The 21576-nt window shown below is 39.2% G+C and overlaps 1 protein-coding gene across 1 annotated transcript in view; it reads left to right on the forward strand.

Annotated features, from left to right (window-relative positions):
- Positions 1-21576, forward strand: part of RNF217 (ring finger protein 217) — a 63884-nt gene that overhangs the window by 15383 nt on the left and 26925 nt on the right. Inside the window, exon 2 of the mRNA XM_064413064.1 lies at positions 16289-16522. Coding sequence (XP_064269134.1) covers positions 16289-16522 — 234 coding nt within the window. The remainder of the gene's footprint in view (positions 1-16288; positions 16523-21576) is intronic.

The following is a 21576-nucleotide window of genomic DNA, read 5'->3' on the forward strand; positions in this document are numbered from 1 at the left end:
CTTTGTGCTTCTATTATATGAATAGTTGTGGTTGCAAAGTGGAACGATTGTGAAATTTGGAAGTATGAAAGCATGTAGCATTATCTTAGAGTTGCACTGGTTTTTACCAAAGGTTTTGGAAGACACCCTCCCATCTCCTTGAAATAGCAAAAGAGATAGATTTTGTTCTCCCTTTCCTTACCTGTCAAGCTCTATTATATTTTGCAAGAGAATGGAATAACAGAGATTAAGACTTCATTTATCTGTTTTTCCTTCCTTTTTTCTTCCTCCTCTCTTTCTCTTTGAACAGTATTTGGTTGGAGTAGGAGGGCATTGGGAAAAAGATCTAATCTTTCTGAAGCAGTAGATTTCCTGTGTGTGATGTCACAAGAGGCAGGTTTACTCCAATTGCAGCTTGAATGTTTCAGTTAAACCTGTATCATACTGTGTTGGATGGACTAAGAGGTGTTTTGATGCCATGTAGGTGTCCAAATGTCTTTGTGCAGGAAGTGACTAATATAGCTGGGCAGGTAGGGCTGCACTAATGAGACCAGGAAAAAAAACAAAAAAGGGCTTTTTTTAATAACAGGGAAGCTCTCACTATCCAACTTACAGAACACATCATATGGCATCAAGAAATTTAGTGTTGTTTTGGCATATTGTTGCCTTCACTACTTACATTTTAGAATTTTTTGGGGGGGTGTAGGCTTTAGAGAAATTATCTGCATATATTATGTCTTGATTTGTATAACAAATAAATTAGTTGTGCTGATACTACATGGTGCAAACCCAAGCAAACAAGTAATTGCTCCTAGATTTCTGGGTTGTTTTAAAACTGGAAAAACAGAATTAGGAGAGCAGTTCAGTCATACTTGTCCTACGGTGACCACGGTGAAAAGTCCTTGGAATCATGCCTAATTGTGGATCCAGTTCAAACTACTTTAAAAACCAGTTTTGCCATAACTCTTCGGGAAAAACATGTTGCTTTTGGTATTGTTTCATGTGAAACTAGCTGCAAATTTGTAAAATTCCAAACTTCTTTTTCCCACCCTCACAAAAACTGTAAATTTCCGGAACTGGTACTGATTGTTGAAATTTCCTTGAATCTGTAAACAGTATATTGAATTACACTGATTACAGTAATAATATGAATATGATGATAATTAAACTCATACTAAAGTTAAATTACAGCTCATCTAATGAAAGTGGAAATATATACATTTTGCATAACTTCCTTTCTCTTTGGATTTCTGTGTTTGAACTCCTGCTGTTAGGTCCTCTCTGCTCTCAGAATTTGCACACCTCAGTATATGTGAAGTTCCTGAAATATGGGCAGAATTGTGGTACCCCCATCTTTAGTGGGGTCTAAATAAGAGTTCGTTTACTCTTGTGGACTTTTTTTGTTGGTTTTTGTTCCACTTTTCTCATTATATCTCAAGCAGTTTCTGCATGTTGGCAGGGTTTTTTGCTGTATTGCACACAAATTTGCAGTTTAATGGGCCTTTCCTAGGGTCTCTTAAAAGTACTTGTGTTGTGTGGTATTCTGCATATATGCAGTTTGTCTAGTCTCATGTAGGATGTGAATCCAAGACCTTCCATCCTAAGATATTTGTCTGCTGTCATAGCTAAGGAGGAAAATCAGGTGAAGTCCCTTGAGAATTCAGGAAGTGTATTTTTAATTTACTAAAATTATCATTTTTGCATCACAGGTGCAATTTATTGTCTGCTGTTAGAATTGAAGAGTCCTAACAGAGACTTCTAGATTTTCTTGGTTTCTTCTAGATGGAAAGGTTCCATCCTACTTGAATCTATGTGGGAAATCTGAAGAACAGTTAGTTTGAAGAATTTTGAGCATGAATTTGGAGAAACCCAGTTCCTTGGTTGCTCCTGTGGTTGAAAAAGCAAACCAACAGAACAAACAAACAAAAACCAACCAAATAAAAAAAAAAAAGCAAAACCCCAAAAAAAGGAAAAACCCCACTCAATCCCCACCCCAACAAATCACATTTAGGTTATTTTCACTAAAAATCTTTAGTGTTTCAGTGACTGAATGAGGAACTCAGTATTGCAGGATGTCTGTCTTCGTATTTACAAATGCTGTACACAGGAATGAAATATTTAACTGCAGTTTTTCACCATGTATTAGCTGCAGATTTTTTCATTAGCTGGCTTAACTCATTCTTTCAGCATTGAGGTGTCTCAGTCCTCTGGGACTTAAACTAGATGCACTTTTTGTCCATGCTGGCAATTTTAGTCCCCTGTAGTATGCTGTGGTGGATTAAATGCATGGGACAGGGCTCCTTGTTTCTGGAGGCTGTGCTACAGCATGGTCCCTGAGGACACCCTGCATTCATTCCAATGGACATCCAGTAAGGCTTCTGATGCAGGGCATGAAGGCTTGACTGTCTGGCTTGGTGAGGAGGGACGCCGGTGTGGTGTGTGGGAATCCTGGTGCAGAGACCAGAAGAGATGCAGGGAACAGAGGCAGCAGGGCACAGGAGAGAGAGGCTGGGTGCTTGCAGGCTGCAGCTGAGGCTGCAGGGCTCTGCTTGCTCCCTTCGTTTGCTCTGCCTGGGATGTGGTCCCTCCTGGCACATGTCTTCCTAGCAGCTGATCAGCATGAGGTAACTGCCTGCTACTCCTAGTAGCTATTCCCTTTCATCAAGGGTTATGTTTTTTTTCCTCTATATGTGATGGATTGATTTCGACCTTGCTGACAAAAGTGTATAGAAGCTGATAGTCTCCCATAGAAATGTTTTTGAGGAGTAAAGGATTATTACAACTTTCGTGAGTCTAGGAGCAATAAGATGAGAGAGAATAATGTAATAGTGGAGGTAGAAGAACTGTGTTGTCAGTTTTTCCCCTTCCTGGTACTATTAGAGCCCTTCAGGATGATCCCAGATAGGTTCCTGGGGGCTTCTCACAGATGACCACTTAGTGCAGTGACTCACCTTTGGCATTCAAAATCACTAGGAGCTGTGCTTTGAGGTCAGTCAATCTGGTGGATGAAAAAATACATTCTTACTTGCAAGACATTTATATTCTATTACGAGAAATTAATTTTCTTTAGAGGTTTGGTATGCAGAAATTGCTGAAGGGGCACTTTAAAAAATGCTTTCATTATTTGTTTTATCTTTCTTTGTGTGGACTTGCTAGCCTGTTCTTTCTTACTGATTACAGTTTTGCAAATGAGAAATCAAATGGACCTGTAATTTGCACTTTTAAGCATAACAGTTTGTACTTTAGAGACACAAAATGTTGCAAGTGTATGGAAATTAGCACTGGTATGGGGTTTCATTTTTTTTCCTAATTTTAATAATGTTTATTGCTTTCTTGAGTTACATAGTTTTGTCAGACTTTCTCATATGTCTTAAGTTGTTTATTTTGCAAAATTTGCATAATTATTCTGCAAATGAAAACATGATGTGTAAGTGGTCATTTGGGGGAATCATTGATCAGTTGAAAGGCTCAGGTACTTTTCTATTCCCCTTGAACTATATGTGAGTGTTTTCTTCGGTCTTCTATGATTCTTACCATAGGTACATTCATATATTTTACTAGACAGGTATTTCAGTACAGGTTGAAAGAAGACTCCAAAGACCTCATTATTTAAAATGGCTTTATAATTAGGTTACCCTATTATAACTTCAGAATAATACCCTATTATTCTTCAGCATAAGAATACAGCTGAATATTACTTCAGTCACAAATACAAATATTCCTGCCTTTATTTTGCACAGAAAGTCAATGTGCTTTGGGGCAGCAGTTTCCTGCATAGCAACAGCTTTTAGTGGCAGCTTCTGCTGTTTGGTGCTGGCTAAAAAGAGATTTTACAAGTGCAGAGTCATCACTGGATGAAAATGTGGAGCAACTGGAACAGTTCAGAGATGAGCCAACCTGTATGTGTATTATTAAAGTCAGGAAAAGTAGGTGGATTCAGAAAATTTTGAAGACTAGACTTTTTTCCCCGTGAATGTCAGGCAAGAGGATGTTATTTTACAGGGGAAAACTGCAGGAGAGAAAATATGCAAGTTATGGGAAAGGCAGGATTTTCTAGGAAAAGTTGATATGGGTCCCTCTTCTTTCTTTTTCCTGAATTTTCTGTTCTTCTCTTCTTCCTCTCCCCAAACAAGCTATCAAAGCTGCAGCTTCTTTCCCCTTTCTGAGGTGAATCACTGCAGCTACACCTCTAGAGGAGCTTGTTTTGTTGGTAAATGGTGGTCAATGATTGCTTAACCATAGGGAATAATCACAGTGGGCAGATCTAGAAGAACTATTGGGTTATTTTTCTAAAAAAACTATAGTCCTTATCCCATTTTAAATCTGAAACAAAACTAGTATTTTGGCTAGACAGGTCAGTGTTTGACATCATGTAGGGTGTTTCCATTTCAATGAAAATGTCAATGAAGTGTGAATCAGATAGTTTTGAAAAGTTTTCTCCTTCTTGCTAACAATCGTTCTGTTCATCTGCTTGTCTCTTTGTCACAAAATCTTGTTTGATCCTTTCTTTCTTGCAAAATCTGGAGTTGAAGATGTATGTCCGTGTGTACAAAGCCTCTTGTATTCTTTTACTGTGGTTTGTAAGTTCTGCTCCTGTGCTGCTTCAGTTCCTACTTAGTGGCTTTTCTCCCACTGAGTACTGTATAAATTCTTTGGAAATAATTAATGAAACTAGAATTTCCTCAACTGGTATTGAATTCAATTACTACTAGAGTCCATGCTTCAGAAGTGGAGATGCATATAGTTGACTTGATACCTTCTTCACCTCACTTCACCTGCTCATATCCTGGTCCCCAGTCCTTTCTGGTGGTCATTTGAAAATTGATACCTTCTGGTACTGTAAAAATGCTTCTATAAAAAGTCAATATGACAAACCACTTTCTACAGCCCCACAAAAGTTTAACACTGACAGAAGTGGAGTATCCAGATATCTAATGACCTGTTCATCATTTTTCAAACCTTTGTACTCAATAATCCTTGATTATTCTGTTTTTGGGGTTTGGTTTATTGCAGGCAGTGATGTTGAGACAAGTTTGAATTACTTTTGTTTGTAAAGAGGTAGGCAGTACCTACAGAAATAAAAAGTAGTGGTTTCCTTTTGACTGTAAGCAGTTTCTCCTACCATAACCATTTTCAACTTGGAGTCTCCAGAGGTAACATACTTACTGTTGGAATGGAAAAATGAAGCATATTTAGTAAAAACATCTTGCAGTGTATTTCAAGTTAATGAGATGTCCTGTTCATAGTATATATTTTAATAATCATTGTTTTATTCTTATGGTCTTATGGTCAGCTGCTGCACAGTGTTTTGTAGCATATGTGACAGTTGTTGGTAGAGTTCCTCTCTGCTTCTTGGCCCAAAGTTGCTGAGGTTACCTATTAACTTTAGTTGTTTCATTACAAGTCATGTATTTCTTCATCTTGAAAAACCTACTTACTTCATAACAATTCCTCTTGCTCTAGCTTTACAGATAAGACTCTTGTGTTCTTCAGGGAGACAGTTGCGAGGAGAGCAGTAATTGTGCCTTCAGAAGTAGAAAGCATGAAGACCATCTGAAGGGCTGTGGGGTGGGTGTTAGGGCAAATGCTGAGGAGAAACCTGAAGCTCAGTGAAGGATTTTCATGCATGTTGCTGAGCATTTTAAGTACTTGTGCAAAATGGGAAAATATACTTTAGTACTCACAAAGCTAATAGTCAGCTAGCTATAACAAAATACATGCTGCTTTCTGAAGAGCAGGAATTCTGGCAGCTGTGCAGAAAACACTGCTGCTTAGACTGCATGGAGGCAGTGATCAAGTGCACTCTTTAAGTGCTGTAGTTGCCATTAACCTTTTATTTTTTACTGAGAAAAGCTGCTGAGCATGTTTTGGGCTTGTAGCTTCCTAAAAGTAAACACAGTTAACATGAGATGTGCTTGGTACTTGATCTGAAGGTGTAGATTGACGTGACAGGTAAGACAACTGGTGGCCTGCCACCTCTGCAAAAGTCTCTCCTTGTCTGTGTGCTTCCCACTTTTCTCTTGGGTTGTGAACTAGTGATCATGTGTCACAGGGGGAATTAATTCAGCTGCTTCATCAATTAGAAAACTTAATTTAAAAACACTCGAGTCTGTGTTAGCTAACTGAAACTTCTCTCCTTGCGGCTTTGCAATTGCTCTCTAAAGACAAGAGGAAGAAAGGAAAGTTACATTGACTTCTCCCATGAATTTTTATCTATTAGTCATGGTGGAGTCTGAGATAAGGTCATTCTCTCTAACCAGCCAAAAAGGATGATTGCAGGGATCTGAATTCAGTGTTAACAACCTTTCCATATTCATCCACTGTCTGGGACTGCTGTTATTCTCAAAGTGATTAAAAACTTAAGGCAGTGAAAGGAAACTTCTTTTTATCTTGTGGTGTTTGTGTTAGTTTTTTTTGTTTTGGTTTGGGTTTTTTTCCCCTGTATGCAAGTATTTCCACGGCCTTATCTGATCACAGTGGTACTTTTGCACAAATCAAATCTCCTCCTCACTGTTAACACTGACATTTTAGCCCTAAGTCTCTCAGGGCACTTGACTTACTCTACCTTTGTTCATTTTTGCCTCATCACAAAGCTGTCAGAGCACAACTCTGCCTTGCAACATCTTTGTCAAATACATACCAATGTTTTGAAATAGTGAAAGGTTTGTAGTGAAGGTCATGTTATGATATACTTTTCTGTTAAATTTAGATTTACGTGTATATAAATAGCAGATGAGATAACTAGTAGTGGATTTGGTTTGTTTTGTCTTTATAAAGAGAATTTGTAAAAAATAGGAAGTTGTAGTTTCTCCTCCTGTTGTAAACCTGATGCAAAAATTAGTATGTTAATAGCCTTGTCAGCTGATAGTATTGCCTTTAGGAATTTAAATGAACTTGCTTAATGTTTTCTCTGCTTTAGGAGAAAGTGGTAAGTGTAATATATTGTTCTAAACACAGTTACAGTTTGATTTTCCTAGTATACAACACCTGTATTGTCTGCTTCGCCCCTTGTTGTTTCTAATGGGTTTATGATATAAAGATTCTTGCTGCTTTTGACAAACAAGGTCTGCAGCAACGAATACACAAACTGTCCTTTAATCAATCTGAAGTTCCAGCTTCAGTGGGGACCCTATTCCATCAGATTCTTGGGTAGACTGACCTGACACAGTAACAACCCCAGAATTACAGCCAGGGTTTGATCATCAGGAGAAATAACTCTCACAGCTTGGCTGTTTTTTAAGCTGTTTAAAAATTACTGTGCACCAGGTGAGCGCAGCACTCCACAGGACTGGATCAGTTATGGGACAGAATTGTACTTTCAACTTTCATAAGATTTTTTTCTTCTGTGCTATAGGTTTCTGCAGAGGTATCGTAGGTAACAGTGTAAGTCTTTGATGATGGGTAATTTGCTCCCAGCTGGAGTGACACTTGACTTCAGTTCTGCTTCTCCAAGTATGGATCAGAATCACTGTTAAAGCTTTTGCCTCAGCTCCCTGGAGAAGGCTGTACTGTTTGCACTTGTTTATCTTGCATGTTTGCTCCCTGTGGTGGTGGTATCCATCATTGCACTGAACGTGAATCGAAATGTGGTTTCAACTTAAAATGCACTGTGAGAAATAACTTGTTGAAGAAATATGACACCAGAGTTATAGCATGGTATCTAGGGTTTTTCCAAGTGATGGTATGTGGGGAGAAGCTTGAAAGTTTGTTCTGCATTAGCCTTTCCTAGACTGATTCCTGAAAATGGGTCAGCATGCACATCCATTACTGAAGCCATGTAAAAGTTACCAATTTCTGTCACTTCATGGTACCTTTTATTAGCACAGCTTTTCGTCAAAACTGGCCGTGTTGTGTATTGGTACTGGTACAATGAGATCGGTTACTTTTCAAAAAGGCAGAGCAAAATAATTATTTATAAATCAAAACTTAGCTCTTTTGTAACAACTTGATCATATAAGAAAGTTTATTCAGGTTACCTTGATTGTAGGGGAAGACAAGTGATGGTATTTTAACATCATGCATTATACCTTGAATGTAAGAAATGTCTACTATTACTCCTGACAATGATCTGCCAGTTAGAAAATACTTTTCAGGCTTTCTTTTGTGTTTGCTTATACCTATGCAACTCTGCTGTTTCTTTATTAAAATTGTCATGTAAAGAGGACACAATTTGGCTTCATGTCTGATAATCAAGGATGAAAATACTGATTATTAAGACATGCACAAGAAAACTCAAAACTAGCAAAGGCATGGAAACTTGTTGTAGGTACCTTTCTGAAGAAAAGCAGGACAGTTTAGGAACAGCTATAAAATGCATGTCCTTTTTTTCTATGGGCAGGGGAATGTAGACAATCAGGTTGGTGAAGAGAATAGTTGAGAAATTTGTGTTAAAAGTTCTCACTATTTTTAAGTATTCACCCACATCCATGCCAACTCTGTCAGGTTTTGTGGTTGCCTTTTGGGATGTAATAGTAAGATAAGGAAGAGTGTACTTCTCTTACCTCCTTTGCTTGATTATGAGAGCTTTTCTTATTTTATGCTAAGTACCACTTTCTGCTGGAAGAATATCAAGCATCATGAAGTGTTTCTCTAGGTACAACAGTAAAACATAACAGCAGCTGTTGTTGGAGAAACCAAGGCTTGATTGATTGTTGCTGATGGTATCAGTTGAGCTTATCTGCATTAGAGGTTCAGTAATACAGGTTAGTGAAGAGGTTGTGCAAATATACAGTGACTTGCCTTGTTTTATTTGAAATAAATAAAATACTGCTTGGCAAATGGGAGCTTAGGAGCCTATTCCAGGTTTCATGTCTGATGAGGAACCTGAATACGACATAACAGAATAGTAGAAGAATGAAATTTTGATCTTGGGTTTTTTTTCAACATAAATAACTGTAGGATAAATTTTCACAGTTTATGGATTTTTCTTGTCTCCAGGTGAAGACTAAAGAGATGATTCCAAGTGGAGGTTGGACCATGTTTTTTCACTGTTCTTTAACAGCTTATCTTAGGTTGGTTTGGATTGAGAGGCACATTAAAGATCATCCAGTTCCAACCCCTCTGCTGTGAGCAAGGATACCACCCACTAGACCAGTTTGCTCAGGACCTGGTCCAACTTGGCCTTCAACACTTCCTGGGATGGAGCATCAACAGCTTCTCTGGGCAAACTGTGCCAGTGCCTCCCCATCCTCTCAGAAAAGAATTCCCTCCTAACGTCTAATCTAAACCTATCTTCTTTCTGTTTCACGTCCAATTACCCTTTGTCCACACAGTTGTAGGAAATCTCCAGCTCTCTTATCGGCCCTTTTTAGGAACTGTAAGGATGCCCTAGGCTTTCCCTGGAACCTTCTTTTCTGCAGGCTGAACAACATCCTCAGCCTGTCTTTATCAGAGAGGTGCTCCAGGCTTCGATCATCTTATGGATGTTAATTTTCTGTCCATCTTTAAGAAAGGCATAGGAAATGTTTTTATACCCATGCTGAAAGCCTGACAAACCACTACCATTATAATGAAGGTGTTGCTTCTTTGCTACTTTGCAGTAGTATTTCCTAACACTACTGAGACCCTCCAAGCAGGGCTCACTCCTGAGATGCCCAGGTTATTTAAATTTGTCGTGGTACATGGATTGTTTCCTGGCCCTTGCTTCTTTTCTGAAATCCCTTCCTGCACCCACTCAGTTTTAATATGGGGTTTCTTGTTCTCCTAGGCAGGACAACTGTATCTCTTTTCCAGCTGAGAAAGGGCAGGTATTTGGCTTGTTCTGCTGTCCTCAATGCTCTTCTTTCAAGAGCATCTTTGGATCTTTTCATAAAAGTGAATGTGTGTTCTAAGGAATAGAAAAATCAGCATAAGCATAATTACATTGGTAATATGCACACCTGGGAAAAATCAGAGAGCTTTTGTGTTTTTCCTTCTTCCCTTAATGAATACTGAGGGGGCTGTGGGTTTGGGTTCGATTCCTCCAAGGTTTGCAGTTTCTGCCATTATTGTTCCCAGGTTAACTTCCTCTACTGGGATTTCCCCCTCCCTCTGCCCTCACACACATGTGGGGAGGAGAGGTGAAAGATAACTTTCACAACCTCTGGAAGCCCTGGAGAGTGTGGGATGAAGCATTTTGCTAGTCAGTCTCTAACTAGTCAGTCAGTCAGACTTTGGCATGCCTCTTTGCCAGAGTGACCCAGATCAACAGGGCACCAGTTCAGGTGTACCTGCCTTGTATGGACATGCCTTGGTTTTGTCCAGGCATGGGACTAAGCTTTATCTCTGCTTTGGGTTTCAGCTTGTTGTGGATTTCAGAACACCAGAACAGAAAGCAGATAATAACCTCCATGCTTGCTGGTGATGTGCACTGGGATGGATGAGTAGTAGCAGGCAGAGGCATGATTTAATGCAGTGCCGTTTTTCTAAATGCATTGCTGAGATAAAATTGTTTCCTTTTTTAATTCACTCACTGAGGTAACAGGAGATGAAAAGACAAAAAAGGAGAGCTCTCCATGTTGATAGTTGTTCACTTCTTGCAAAAGAGAATTTCAGTATTAGTTTGTTTTTCTGTAAGTAATTTTCTATAAATCCTATTCCTGTTTGGTGAGGACAAGTAAAATCTGGATGTTTCTGCTAATATCAGATCCATGTGAGCAGGTAACATCTAGTTCTGTGGAAGAGAAAAGGAGTAGAACTATGTGTCACCATGTCATCAAATGAGTAAACAATTAAGAGGCATTTAAGAAATAGGTTTAGTGTCGTTAAGGTGCTTTCTGAAGAATATTTTTCTAGTTTATCCTCATAGTTTTTTTAGGAGAGCTGTAGATGTGACTGTGGAGAGAAAAAGAAGTTTGAATGGGAAACAAACAAAATGGTGTGGGGTTTTGCTCCAGGCAGCCTAGGACAGTTTTGCCAGTTAAAAGTTTTGGGTTTTTTCTGGGGCTAAAGCCACTCTGGTCTCTTCCCACACAGGTGGTGCTGGCTGTGACCCTCGCTGGTGTGTAGCTGCACCATTCCACAGTGCTCCTGGGGACATGGATGTGTGTAAGTGTGCTCCTGCCAGTGGTCCTCAGAGTTATGAATGAAGCTGGAATCTCGGCCTCTGGCTGAAGTTGTAAAAACTAGATGACCTAGATGAGAATTAAAGTTGATGCTGTGTTTAAATATGCTTTGTAAAGCATTCAGAAGACTTGCTTTTGGAGCAGGAAGGTCAAACCTTTAAAGTGCTGGTGGTGGTTGGATGCAGTTACTTAGATACCTTACCTCTTGCTTTTGAGTGCCTTTCACCTGAAGGATGAGGGACTAGCAAGCACTTCAAAGGCCCTGAGACTTTGCTTCTTTTTGTGTCTTTTTTAGCATTGACAGTGTAGTAATTAATGCAAAACTCGTTGAGAACAAGTTGTTGTCAAAACTAGAAGAGGTGGTGTCTGCTTAAGGCTGTGGTGTTTGTGCCTTAGTGACTCTCTCTGAATGTTACATGGAGCAGGACTCACTGTGTCGCTGTCATGGCTGCATCCACAAGTGCAGTACTTGTGACAGGAGAACAAAGACTCAGAGGACATGTGAAGGGGAGCATCCTCAGAACCTGAGCTGGTGACAATAGAAAATACTCTGGTTCAACTTTTATTAATAGTAAATAGCTTTTACATTATCTTAATGATCAAATATATTATTTTGAATGCCTTCTGGATCCTTTTGAGGACAGTGATGCATGCCCTGATAAAGGCTACTGAAGCCTTTCCCTCCTGAGGAGAGGAGTGATGACTCTTGAGTGATGTTACAGATGGTTGTCAGAGAAGATGGTAACTGAATGAGACAGGCATTCAGGAAGTAACTTATTGCAAGTCTGTTGAGAAATGAATTAAAGAGGGAGTAAAAGTGAAACACCCTATGGAGTATGGTTTGTGAAGTAATGAACAACGGGGAAGAATTTGTGTGAAAATGTTCTGTGGAGGAGGTGACACACACAAAACAGAAGATGTTTTTACTATTTGGTAGTGATACAAACTAAGTAGCTGCTGATCTAATACTCTAAGTTCTAGTTGTTTAGTGTTGCTTTGTACAGATTGAGAGCGAGGAGGGTGGATGGATGAAGTGAAAAAGACAATGTATTTCACAGGTTTTTTTTTTAAAGAATTTTGATGGAGAATGCCAGGATATCACTGGCACAAATCAGGGATCCAGACTGGTGAAGTTAGTATTAAAAACACAGAAATGCCTTAAAGGCAGGTGCAAAATGTGTAGTGGTTTGCACAAAATGTGTCTTTGGTTTGCACTTCTTGAATCGTGTCTACTTGGATTTCATTTGCTTAGCACCTGCCACTGTGGAGTTCTGAATCATGGTGATTCCTTAAAGTATTTTCCACAAACTACTATTGTTTTTTTTAAGAAAATAAATTGATAATGACACATTTTCCAAACGTACAAGAAAAGTAATTCTTCACTGCTTTGTAACTTACCAATGAAAATGAAAGAAATGTTTCCAGTGAACTAGAAAGGAATAGGATTTTACTTGTAAATAATGGGAGCTTTAATCCAGTTGTTTCTTCACCTAGAGTATGAAAGTCTTCTAGACTAGACTCTTCCTTCCCTTGCATCTTCATGTTTCCAGAATTTTTTTTTAATGCATAACTTCCTTGGTAATTTACAGGGAACAATGTGGTGCACTGGTAGAAGTTAAATTTCTCTACAGAAGTGTGCATTTGGCATGGCCATGTTCACTTTCAGCTTTAAGAAGTAATAGCAATTAAGCATGTGCATCTCTGAACTAAGAGTGAAGTTTCATTTAGAAAATGCTTGTTTGTAAATATATATTATAAAATAGAATGGCCTCCTATTTAAGGAATATGGCTGCAATACAGCAGCACAAGTACAGCCTGCAAATGTCACACTACATCCAGCCTGGGGCAGGCCAAATGACAGGTATAAATCAGTGCTTTCTGGTCTAGTTTGAACTTTGCTTTCTGTGCAAAATCTGAAACAAAGTTTTCCTTTAAAAGAAGGCTCAGGGTGTGGAAATCATTTTCTGACTTAAAGTATCATGCCATCTGTTACTGTTTTCTGTTGGTGGTATCATTGCTTTCTTGGGAGATAAGTCATTGTAGAGTCCATGTGCATGTCCTGTGTCTGTTCCTCCCACCCTTTCTCATCCCTACCACCCACCAATAAAAATGCTTTTAAAATAAAATGTCAGGAATTGGCAGGAGGAGGTACATACTGTTCCTTTCTGTAGGATGAAAGGAGCTAGAGCCTGCTTTCTCTTTCTGAACTGTAAGCAGAGTATCCCCTCCTGAGATGTTTTACAGAAGTGAAGCACAACGGAGTATAAGAGCTGGATGCTGCCTGACATTTAACACTGCTGCAGCTCAGCTGCTCTTAGACATATGAGTCTTTCCTCATGCTGTGAAAGTAGACCATGCTGTTCTGTGTACTGAGGGTTCTAAACTTCTTAATATGCAGTGGTTTTCTTAAAACTTGGGCATTTGACATTGTGAGAAGTTGATATTGAAGGGATATGGCTCTGCAAAACCAAAAGAAAATTATTTTGGTTTTCCTTTCTCATTCTGTAGAATGTCCCGAGTCCATGGCAGCAGGTAGCCTGACAGGCTACCTCTAAAGCTATACTTCCATCAATTGCTGATGTTAGTGCACAAAGATGGACTGTTTTGGTAGGACAAGGCTCCATTGAAGTTACTGCTAATAAGCAAGCCAGCGCTGTTCACTTCAGTCCTATTCAAAACACAGGAAAAGGCTCAGTATTTGCCAAACTTGAAAAGCTGAAACTATTACAGAGGTTAAAAATTACTTATTTCAAGTGGGTGTAAAACATATTTTCAAAATAAACACTGAAACCACACCCGACTCTTACCACATATATTAATCATATTCTGTGTGGGCATGAAGTACAGAAAATGTGGAGCTTTGTATTCCTTGTTTTTATAAATGCAAGTTTATTCTAACTGGCATTTAATATAAGCAATGCCTTAGTACTGTCAGATACAATGCATCTTCTCATTATGTAGTGCTACTACATTGTAAGCCCCATTGTAGCTTAGTTTACTCCTGGCAAAAAGATATGGTTTTTTTAATACCTCCCTAATACTTAACTTTTTTTTCTTTTTAATGATGTAGTCATAGGTGGGATTAATTTGACTCTTCGATTCTAAAGTGTACCTGTACATGTCTAAACAAAAGCTGATTCTAATTCTAGCTTTTTGTGTTTCTGTAGCAAGTTGTTCTCTTAGTTCAGCATGCTTGTTTTCTGTAGTGCTGGACTGATTGTCATCTGCTTTTTAAGTACAGCTCCTTGATGTACTGGGTGATTCTTCTGGGAACAGTCCAGTGGTCTGTATGCTTGGTTTCAATTTTACCTGCTGCTACAGGTGAATCAGTCCTACAGGTATAAAATGCTGGCATTCCCCAGCATGTCCTATGTGAGGTTTGGGGGATTTTTTTTTTGTTGGTTTTTTTAATGTCTTTGAGTATATGCTCCTCCTGTACTCGTCCATGTAAAATCCAAGCTGAGCCTGGCATTGTTTGCATGTGGCAGAGCTCTGCTTACCTTTTAGAGCTAGAAATTAAATGTGGGGAATTTCCCTCCTAAGAATGGGTGTATTACTGGGGAGCTGCCTCTCCTTCATACTGCAGACAGATTTGTCTCCATCCTGACCTGCCTGTGCCATGAGCCAAGGCTGCTCAGGGCACCAAAGCTTGCTGGGGTCTTCTCCACCTTGCTCTGGTCTGAGACTTGCTGCCACCATCCACACCCTGCATTTCTAACATGTACTCAATCTCTTTGCTCTCCTGAGTTTTAGCTGCGTTGCTGAGAGAACAGAGGTGGTTCAATAGGATTTTATTTTTTTTAAATCAGTATAAAGGTTTGATACTATGTTGTTTTGACTCTTCTAATCCTCTGGTTCCTGTCTGAATTATCATTCAATATAGTTCATGTGGCTCAATTGCTGAAGCAACAATGACAGGGTTGTCTTGTGTTGCTTTTTAGGGTTTTGCCCTCCTTTTTTAGCTTAAATACTGCATTAGTGGAGTTCTTGTGTCTTCTGGTACCACTATGAAGCAACGAGATCTGCATCCAAATCTGAGGCATTTCTGTCTTATTTAGTGTATTGTTCGGCAGGTTTCTCTAATCCAGGATGTTAAAGAATAAGCAGTGTGGGGAAATCAAACTTGCCAATCTTCAAATGGTAATTCCTGGAAAGAGATGCTGGTTGCACCGTTTGTCTCTTCATGGAGATACTCAATAAGGAAGGAGTTGAATTGCTGGTCAGCTGCACTTGTGCAGTCAAAACTCACTTGGGACAGACACAAACATGCTCTAGCCGGGTCATTGCAGACTCTCAAGATCCAGCAGGGTTTATTAACTTGGGCTCACTGCCAAGCAAATGCAACTGTGGTGTTCCCAGACCAAGTAGGATCTGCTGTTTTGGCATGAAGTTCGAGCAGTTAAAGCCTGCCAAGCGTGAAGGGTGCAGATCTGGGTCCATTGCTGTTCTTGGATCCAGGAGCTCTAGAAACGCGTTGTGGATATCTGAACATATGGATCAGCTTGGGCCCATCAGGACTCTAGATCAGCAACAGTTTCTGCCCTGTTAACCTCAAGCTTGTTTGTTTGTCTGGTTTTTATTAAGGTTTTTTAATGTTGTTGTTGGGGAGTGTGTTTTTTAAAACTTTCAACTCCTGAGTTCTGGGGAAATATATTAGCTTGATCAGCCCCAGGCTCAGCTAAAACTTTCTGCTTGTGCAGTATGGCATGTAAGGAGCTTCTTGAAAGCAGACTGCAGAGGAACTGAGTGTACTGAGCAGGAACCAGCTCAGGGTTCTGGAGTCAGAGCTGCTGATGCTAAATTGATTTTGAATTTCTCTCTGTTGTGATTCCCAGGTCACTTTACAGTATGCAAATGTTTCCATTGGCTGCTTTCTCACAGCTTTTGTGAGCCATGACTGTAGTGCACTCACCATTACACTCAAAGTATGGAGTGGGTATCGTTAATTAGGACTTGTTTGGTTTTGTGGTGTATGTAGCCATGGTATATGGTATGTAGCCATGGTACATTCTAAGAGAATATGTTTAATAATTGCACTTGTCAGGGTAATTAGCTTTTCTGTTTGGATTTGAAAATGCTCTCTGGAAAAATTGCAGTGTGCTTGATATAACTCCACCAAGCACAAATTAAATAATTTGAAGACGGTATGCTGGGTAGTATCTGAATTGTTACAGTATTTGAACTTAATTTTCCTCTCAAAATTCACCAATGCTAGCTTAACTTTTCCAGGCAAAAAGTCATACAGCTCTTTTTTTTTTCATATGTAGGTGCAGCTGGGCCAAGCGGATATAAAATGCCCCATCACAGAGTGCAGCGAACACCTGGATGAAACAACTGTCCTCTATAACCTGCCCCATGACGACATCATCAAGTATAAATACTTCCTGGAACTCAGCCGCATTGACTCCAGCACCAAGCCATGCCCTCAGTGCAAGCACTTTACAACCTTCCGGAGGAGAGGCCACATTCCTACCCCTGCCAAATTGGAGAACAAATACAAAGTGAGCATGCTTGCCGGGGCTGTGGGTTAGATGGCACTGCAAAAGTAGGACAGCATTTGGTGAGCATTAAATGAACTTTTTTGTTTCACTGGAGCTGTGTGCAAGCTGTGATTAGGAATGTGAACCTGTAGTACATCACTGATTAAGTACTTAATTGACTTTTAACAGTTCAAGCAGCTGAACTCTTCAGCCTGTGGTTTTTTTGGTACATAGCATAATTTTTTCCTGACATACATTTTAATTTAAGGAGTGTTTTCTTTCTGACATGCAAACAATATGGTCACATCAGAAGAGGCTGGGAATGGGGAGTTACCTCTTCAACCAATAACTTTAGACACACAACTTCAGAGTTTTCCCTGAAACTCTGGGTGACTGAATTCTGAGCATCTATGGTGTTAGGCTGTTGGCTTTGCTTCTTCCTTAGTAATACTGTCCTGCTTGTTGATTCGGATTTCTTCATCCTCTTATGAGAGGTTATACATTACTGTAGTCTCATCATACACAGAGAAATAGAGGAGGGGGAAAAACCATTTCTATAGCATACCTTTTCATAGAAGAGTTGCTTATACTGTCATTTTAATCAAAGATAAAAAGTGAGAATTTGGGATAAGCTTTGAGCTGCTGAAAGTCCATCTAAGTTCCAGGAGACAACAGTGGTCTGCAGCACCATGTTCTGTGATAGTTTTCTATCTGGTTATTAGATTTGTTGTGGTTAATTTCATGATTGAGCTGGCCTTTCCTGGACAAACCAGTTCTCCTCAGTAGGAGTTTAGATGACTGTTTAGATAGCCCTAATTACAAAGTGTAAGATTCAGCCCAGTATGAAGATTAAAAGGTGGAAGGTTGTGTATTCATTAGAGTTGAAAGGTTGGCAAAGCTAATTCTAAGTTATGAGCTATTTGTGCATATCTGTGTAGGGCATGAATTACATGCCACACTCTGTTGGACTCAGTGTTTCCAAATTTTTGTCATCTTACATTGAGGTGAAAAAAATCTGAAACTGCAAGTAAAATTCCTTCTGCCCAAAGCTATTCTCCTTCACCCAACTGCTTCATCATCAGCACACAACAGATGTAACCCAGGGTAGATCAGAGCTTGTAATGCTTTGGCAGCCTCCTCTCTTAAGGTGTCAGAGGCTGTTAGTGTCCCACAAGTGTGGGTCATTGGTGGTGCAGCTGTTGTATCACAGGCCTGCCAGATCTGAGAACATTCCTCAGGGCACAGCCAGTGCTCTTTTATGAGTCAAAATGCTACAGTTGAAATGTTCCCAACTGCCCTACAAACCACAACAGGAAAGAATGGCAGACTGTGTGATGCATGGTGCAAGCCAGGGGCAGTTCACTGGTCATGTGGTGGTTCAGTGTGTGTACCTGTGATCTGCAGAGCTTAAATCTCCTGGCAACAGATTCAGGCAAGATGTTTCCTTTGAGCTGAGCGCAAGTTGTGTGCAAGAATGTCTAGCTGATGCTAGTCAGAAATATAATTGGGAAAATGCTGGCAAGCAGTATGGATGATCATGGTCCACAGAGCTTCAGCATACTCCTGGAACCTCAGCTGCTTCCTAATGTAGGTACAGTTTTAGTAATTTGTTTTAAGCTTAGCACAAGGAGAAGTTTTGTTGTAGGGAGGAGGTTTAAAAAGATGACTGTTATGACATGGAGTATATGTAATTTACATAAACACATAGCTGTGGCCAATATTACCTGTTTTCTTAGGTTCTCATATGATTACATGTACACATTGTGTCTTGTATTTTAGGCTGTTTGGAGGTGAAGATGGGTTTTCTTTTGTGTATAGCATAGGAGACATCTGACTGAAGGTTTTTGAGGCTGCCCTATTGCTATGCAAGTAATGTAAACAGCAGTTGCACCAGGTGAATTCTGCAGCAGCACTGCAAGTGTTGGCTTCTAGAGAACTGAGTCGAGTGGGGAGCACATATGCACAAGCCTACTGGTAGGATCACAGCACAGCCAGTACACTCACTCTTATACACTGCAAGGGGAAAGCACTCTAAAATCCAAGACTTTATTTGAACTGATGCTTTAAAAATGCTAATGCCATTTCTAAAATTTTATACAGTATTTAAAATTATAAGTAACATGGAAATTTAAAGAGACAACAAAGTTATAAATTATTTTTTGTTATTATAGCTGATTTGTGTCAGCTAAGCTGATCTAGGTCCAGCAGTTCAATTGGCTGAGATTCAAGTTTTGGTGTACTAAGCCTAGAAAGTTAACAAGTATGTTGAGGAAGGAGGAGGGGAAGAAAAGGAGAACTTGCTTATCCAAACCTTTCTTCTACTATTAGTGCCACTTAGGGCCACACAAAAGAGCAAGAGAACTATTTAATTTTCTATATAAAATATTTTTATCACAAATAGATCCAGCATTAACTCTGAAAATTTCCTTGCCCTGTCTCATATGTCTTGAATTGAGAGTGTAATGTGGTTGCAGACAAGACCTAACAAACCTTTGTTCAGAACTGTTATGCAAAAGAGCAATGGAAATGGGCAAAATTGAAAAATTGCTGGTTGAGTTCCTGTGCATGGAACAGGTAAAGGTTTCACAAGAGTGAGTAAGAAGACTTGTTTTATGAGGAAGCTCTGGCTTTTGCCTGTTAGAGTCAGTTTTTTGACCTGCCACTTGCCATGGAGAAGCAATACTCTGCTCTGTGAGATTCACAATGAAGTTTTCTTGTTCACTTCTGTCAAGAGATACATGTCACATAAAAGGAAGACTTGAGTGCTTGGGTTTGCAAATGTAAATGGTTTTTCAATGCAGTTGTTACACAAACTATCTTTTTTTGAACTACTAAAGAGTTTCTGAAAGTTGTTCTAGAACTAGCAGGAATTTGTACCAGCAGAGATGCTTTGATCTGTTAGCTCCCCACTTTCAGGTCAGACTTTAAGTGGCAGATATCTTCATGGCTGTGCATCACTTCAATCTACCTTGACCCTCAGCTGCTGCTGATGTGGTGATTTTGCTGTGCTCTCCCTCTTTCTCTCAGCAGTTCATTCCTGCCAGCCTGCTCTTGCTTATGTTGATGCTTTGGTGTCACACTGGGAGCTGGATCAAAGATCAGCCCTAATGGGGTACAAAATTTGTTTGTTTTGTTGTTGCTTATTTTCAGCTGTTTCAAGAGAGGGAATGGGTTGATGGTGAGAAGGAAAATGTTTTGACTGGATCCCATATTTATTTTCAAATAAAGTGACAGTTTCTGCAGCTAGAGACTGTAATTCATGTAATCAGTTAATTGCATAATTAATTTGGCCATCCTGTTATATAACTACTGTTCTACCAAGCAGCTGAAATCCCACTAAGCTTTTTGTACCTTCAGGTTATAGGAGTATTTTTATGAGCAGTCAGTTTGGCTATCATCAGGTCACAGAGTTGTGTTTCGTGTTGAAATTATCTATCAGTTTTGAAAAGTCTTTTCCTGTGAGGTGAGGAAACTGATAGATAAGTAGCTTGCAGTAAAGAGGCTTGCTAACAAAATGGAAAATGTTAGCCTGAAAGGTCAGTGTTTCAGAAAGCTGAGAACCAAAAGAGTTAGAACATAAAATTGTGTAATCTTTTATATTTCAAGGGAGGGTGATCTCCAAGTGGCATAGAAATTTGTATATATGTATGACAGAATGGATATGTATATATCCATTCTCTCAATTTTAATCAACAGAAATAGAAATCATAAAATAAGTGGGGAAATGTTAGTATGAGAAAAAACATATCTGAAAAAACACAAGGTTAATGTTTTGTTTTGCACATATAGTTTGTCTGCTTTGCTGGACTATAATATATTTTACTGGTTTAAAATCATATGTAGATAGCATTTCTGTGTCCTTGCTATGGTGATTTCATGCATAACTACTAAAGCATGAATCAAATAACATTAACATTCAGAAAAGCAGAGAAAAAGTGGAATAAGAATGTGAAAGACTGCTTTAATTGCCCTGTTCTATTTGTTTCTTAAGCGCAGGGGCATCACATTGCATCCAAGTTTGAATGGTTTTAGGGGTTTTTCTGCAGCTACTAGTTCCAAGAAAAATAAGGTTCATAAGTACTTGAGGTACGTACTTTTCTTTGCTTGCTTCAGCATTGAACACACAGAGAAGTGAAATGGCCCATTCAAAATATAAAAAGTATTTACAAGTTAGTTTTGAGGAAGGTGCTGTCAGGGTGACAGGTGGAAGAGGAAACTGGTAATGAAACATAGAGTTCTCACTAGTTCAGTTAGGGCCATTTGTGGTAAGAAATGTTATTTTGAGTTCCTGTGGTTATAGCCTCATCCTGTATTTCAGTACTTTCTGATTAATGTATTTGGAAACATCTGATGTTAGTGTGTGTGTATAAATTTAAATACATATCCTGGTCACTGCTACATTGCTTTTGCTTATGTACATGCTATAATAAAAGGATATAGTATGCAATTAATTTGTCAGATATTCATCAAAAACAAACCAAACAAAAAAACAACCCACAGAACTTGTGGTTTAAATTATGTTGCCTTTTTTTTTTTTAAGGAAGAAGCTTTAACTTCCTGACCTGTTGATTTGGGTTTCTACTTGTTAACAACCGTGTTCTCTCTCAAATGTCTGAATACTGCAACTGAGAAAAGTTTTCAGGTTGTAAAAACATTGACTTGAGGCTACAAGCTCCATCTTTGGCTGAGGCATAACAAGGACTGAGCCCTGCAATATGGTGCTTGCTATAATCTGTCTTCCCAGCAGTAGTACACTGACTTGTGTTACTGAAAGACATAAATTCAGTGCAGGGAGGAAGTGGGGGACAAAAAGGAAAAAAGAAAGATAGATATGGGTTAGGATAGGTTAGATGACTGTCTTATGCATATTGGTTTTTAATTTATTGCATAAATATTTATCAGTGCTCTGTGTTAGTGTGGTTAATAGAAATATATATCTGTCATTCTCTAGGTTCCTCAGAGCAGGAAATTTCCTTTTTGTTAAGCTGGTTTTATTAGGAGAATTCATCTCCTAAAGGGAAACAGAGATGCAAGTTAGTATATTTTTGTCGATTCAGCATATTGACCACTTGCTC

This window comes from Passer domesticus, chromosome 3 (assembly GCF_036417665.1).
Source record: "Passer domesticus isolate bPasDom1 chromosome 3, bPasDom1.hap1, whole genome shotgun sequence".
NCBI classification, from domain to species: domain Eukaryota; kingdom Metazoa; phylum Chordata; class Aves; order Passeriformes; family Passeridae; genus Passer; species Passer domesticus.